Source organism: Colobus angolensis, unplaced genomic scaffold (genome assembly GCF_000951035.1).
Source record: "Colobus angolensis palliatus isolate OR3802 unplaced genomic scaffold, Cang.pa_1.0 Scaffold8, whole genome shotgun sequence".
NCBI lineage: Eukaryota > Metazoa > Chordata > Mammalia > Primates > Cercopithecidae > Colobus > Colobus angolensis.
In genome coordinates this window covers 19,378,649-19,382,428 of record NW_012121820.1, presented here as the reverse complement: position 1 = coordinate 19,382,428, position 3,780 = coordinate 19,378,649, and the positions used below count along the sequence as shown (strand labels likewise).

The 3,780-nt window shown below is 43.7% G+C and overlaps 1 protein-coding gene across 1 annotated transcript in view; it reads right to left on the bottom strand.

Annotated features, from left to right (window-relative positions):
- Window positions 1-3,780, bottom strand: part of NCOA6 (nuclear receptor coactivator 6) — a 92,743-nt gene that overhangs the window by 25,521 nt on the left and 63,442 nt on the right. The window contains exon 12 of the mRNA XM_011929179.1: window positions 2,447-2,483. Within this exon, the coding sequence (XP_011784569.1) occupies window positions 2,447-2,483 (37 nt within the window). The remainder of the gene's footprint in view (window positions 1-2,446; window positions 2,484-3,780) is intronic.

Here is a 3,780-nt window from a genome sequence, read left to right as displayed (position 1 = left end):
CTTGTATTTTTAGTAGAGACGGGGTTTCACCGTGTTAGCCAGGATGGTCTCGATCTCCTGACCTCGTGATCCGCCCGCCCGGCCTCCCAAAGTGCTGGGATTACAGGCTTGAGCCACCGTGCCCGGCCAGACCAGCTAATTTTTTATTAATTTTTCGTAGAGACAGGGTCTCCCTATGTTGCCCAGGCTGGGCAACTCCTGAGCTCAAACAATCCTCCCTCCTTGGCCTCCCAAAACGCTGGGGTTACAAGCATGAGCCACTGTACCTGGCTAGATGGTTCCTAACGAAAGCGCCTCTTTCTCCTGGCAAAACAAAAGCCACAGCAAGACTATCCTGTTTTTTATGGTCAATGCTCAGGTATCTCTGGAAACAAATACCCCAAAGGTATTTTTGGTCTGATTAGCTTATTTCTCTAGATAAATCGCTGGTGCATGCTTGAGAAATGCAGATGAATTCAAACATCAGCCCAATCCAAATAAAACCAGACAGGCAGAGTGGTATAGTAGGAGTAGCAATGAATTTGGAATGAGATGAACAAGGGTCAAGTCTTAGCTATGCATTTATTGACTATGCTATTTAATGCTCTATGTTCTAGACTTTTTTTTTTTTTTAAGATAGAGTCTTACTCTGTTGCTCATGTTGGAGTGCAGTGGGCAGGACTATGGCTCACTGCAACCTCGACTTCCCTGGGCTCAGGTGATCCTCCCACCTCAGCCTCCCAAGTAGCTGAGACTACAGGCGCATACCACTATGCCCAGCTAATTTTTTGTATAGACACGGTTTCACTATGTTGCCCAGACTGGTCTCAAACTCCTGGGCTCAAGCCATCTGCCTACCTTGGCCTCCCAGAGTGTTGGGAGTACAGGTGTGAGCCACCGAGCCCGACCGTTCTAGACTCTTTTTTCTTTTCTTTTCTCTCTTTTTTTAGACAGAATCTCACTCTGTCACCCAGGCTGCAGTGCAGTGGCATGATCTCGGCTCACTGCAACCTCCGCCTCCCAGGTTCAAGTTACTCTCCTGCCTCAGCCTCCCAAGCAGCTGGGATTATAGGCATGCGCCACCATGCCTGGCTAATTTTTGTAGTTTTAGTAGAGACGGGGTCTTACCACGTTGGCCAGGCTGGTATCAAACTCCTGACCTCAAATGATCTGCCCGCCTTGGCCTCCCAAAGTGCTGGGATTACAGGCGTGAGCCACTACGCCCAGCCTTGTTCTAGACTCTTGAGCTATAAATCCCATCTTGTCTGCTGCAATACATAGGTTAAATGTCAGGGCTCTGAAGTCAGAAGGCTTGGGTTTGAATCTAACCTTCACCATTTACTAACTCTGTGACCTTGGGGAATTTAGTTAACCTTTCTGAGCTTTAGATTCCTCATCTATAAGACAGAATTTACTTTCCTAATAGATACTGTGAAAACTAGATGAGATAATACATCTAGGGTGCTTGTAGCTCAAACTATTAAGGATGCATGGCATGGAACAACATTCAAATAAATGGTGGCTATTAACCTCACAGGGATGATATTAAGATTAAATGAAAAAAATATTGTGAAAGTGTTTTATGAAGTTGATGTACAATTATGAGAAGTTCTTTAAAATATTATCTAGTGCATTCCTACACTAAAAGAGGCAAGGCTGGGCATGGTGGCTCATGCCTGTAATCCCAGAGGCTGAGACGGGTGGATCACTTGAGGTCAGGAGTTCAAGACCAGCCTGGCCAACATGGTGGAACCCCATCTCTACTAAAAATACAAAAATTAGCTGGGCGTGGTGGTACATGCCTATAATCCCAGCTACTTGGGAGGCTGACGCAGGAGAATTGCATCAACCCCAGAGGTGGAGGTTGCAGCGCACCAAGATCGTGCCACTGCACACCAGCCTAGGTGACAGAGCAAGACTGCCTCCAAAAAAAGCCATGACTTTTGGAAAATGGTAATATTCCTCTCCATAGAGCTAATGAAGTTGAAGCCATAGATGTAGGGTTCAACTTTGTAGGGTTATGTGGAGCAGCACAGTGTAATACAAAAAAGCACAGGTTTTAGGTCAGATCCTGCCTGGCTTTCTCCTTCTTTCGCCTTGAGGGTCAAACAACTGTTCTTTAGAAGACAGTTGCAAGGACTATTATTAATATCAATGGTAACAACTCCTCCCACATATTGAACATTTACTATTTCCTCATTATGCTGAGTGTTGAACGTGTTACCTCATTCAGCTCTGAAAACAACCATAAAAGGTAGAAACTTAGCCTCCAAGTTTTATTAAGAGAAATGCTACCTCTGAGGGATTAGGACTCAAGACAGCTCTCTGCGTTAGCAGTAAAAACAGACTGGCGTGAGAGTGAAGGAAAAGGACAAGGTGAAGAGAGGTTTAAAGACTGAGAAAGCTGATACCTTTCAAAGAGGCTTATGCTGTGTTCATGCTACGTCTGCAGAAATGATCATCTTACCTTTGTCCAGAGACTATGGCAGCATTTACCTCCAGCTCTGTAAAAAAATGTAAAGGATAGAAATGAAATGTGGGAGCTGCCACGGAGAGAAGCCAGGAGTCTACAAGAATTCTCAATGCCCTATTTAGGCTAAAGTGTCCCTGTGCCCAGAAGGATTCTCACCCTACATGGTATGGAGACAAAGCTGGCACAGATACAACTTGGTTTGTTTGAGACATAAGACACTTGGTCTATTTTTATTTCTACTCCACACTGTGAAATAACCTGTTTGGATTAATAGAACTAAGTTCACCCTTCCTCGTTTGTATCTCATCCAGTTACAACCAGGTTAGCAAAATAAGTCTCTTCCTCTCATGTGGAAGAGACTGTTTTCATTTTAAAACATCTCCACCTTCTTGGCATTTTTTAAAAAAGCAATCTTCAAATATGTCTTGAATATCTATTAAGGATGCATTCTTCTCAAAAGGACTTCCTCACTGAGTTTTAGAGGGCATAGTGCTTTGCTTTCAGATATTGCCTTTAGACCCCATTCTATTCCTTTCTTTCTCAACCTCCCAGCAATGCCCTCCAAGCAAGGAAAATCTCAGTAATTCGTCTAACAGCATTTTGCATCAATGAGCACACTCTGGGTTTGCCAGGCACTTCTTCCTCAGCATCAGCAGAAAAACATTTGCTTTCTCTATTATGTGCCTTTAGGTAGTTCCATCTTTTCCAAAAGTCTTCCCTGACGTACCAGATAGCAGTGATCTATCTTGCCTCTGGCCGCCCATAGCCCTACACCTGTTCCCCCATTGAGGGAATTCAGCACCTCATTACTCAGTGTATATGTCTAACCTACTCTACTAATTACATGGTAACCTTAAAGGCAGTGAAGTTAGAGTGCCTGGCTCAAAATTTTGACTTCAATGCTTATTAGCCATGTAACTTTGGGTAAATTACCTGACATCTCTGTGCTCAATGCCTTATCTAAAAAATGGGAATAACCACATTACCCACTTCAAAGTTAAGAAGATGAAATAATGCAGGTAGAAATTTTAGCACCTGACACTTAATCATAACTCAATGTTATTAGCTATTATTATTGCTATGAAGATCAGGTTGATGCAGCCTTCCATGTAAGGAGGTTGGACTACTCTGCCTTTAATGCAAGGTGCTAGTAGAAGGGAATCTTTGATGGGAGGCTGAGGCAAAGAAATTGCTTGAACCCAGGAGGCGGAGATTGCAGTGAGCCAAGATTGCGCCACTGCACTCCAGCCCAGGCAATAAAGTGAGACCCTGTCTCAAACAAACAAACAAACAAACAACAACAGCAACAAAAACCAGTGGAATAAATC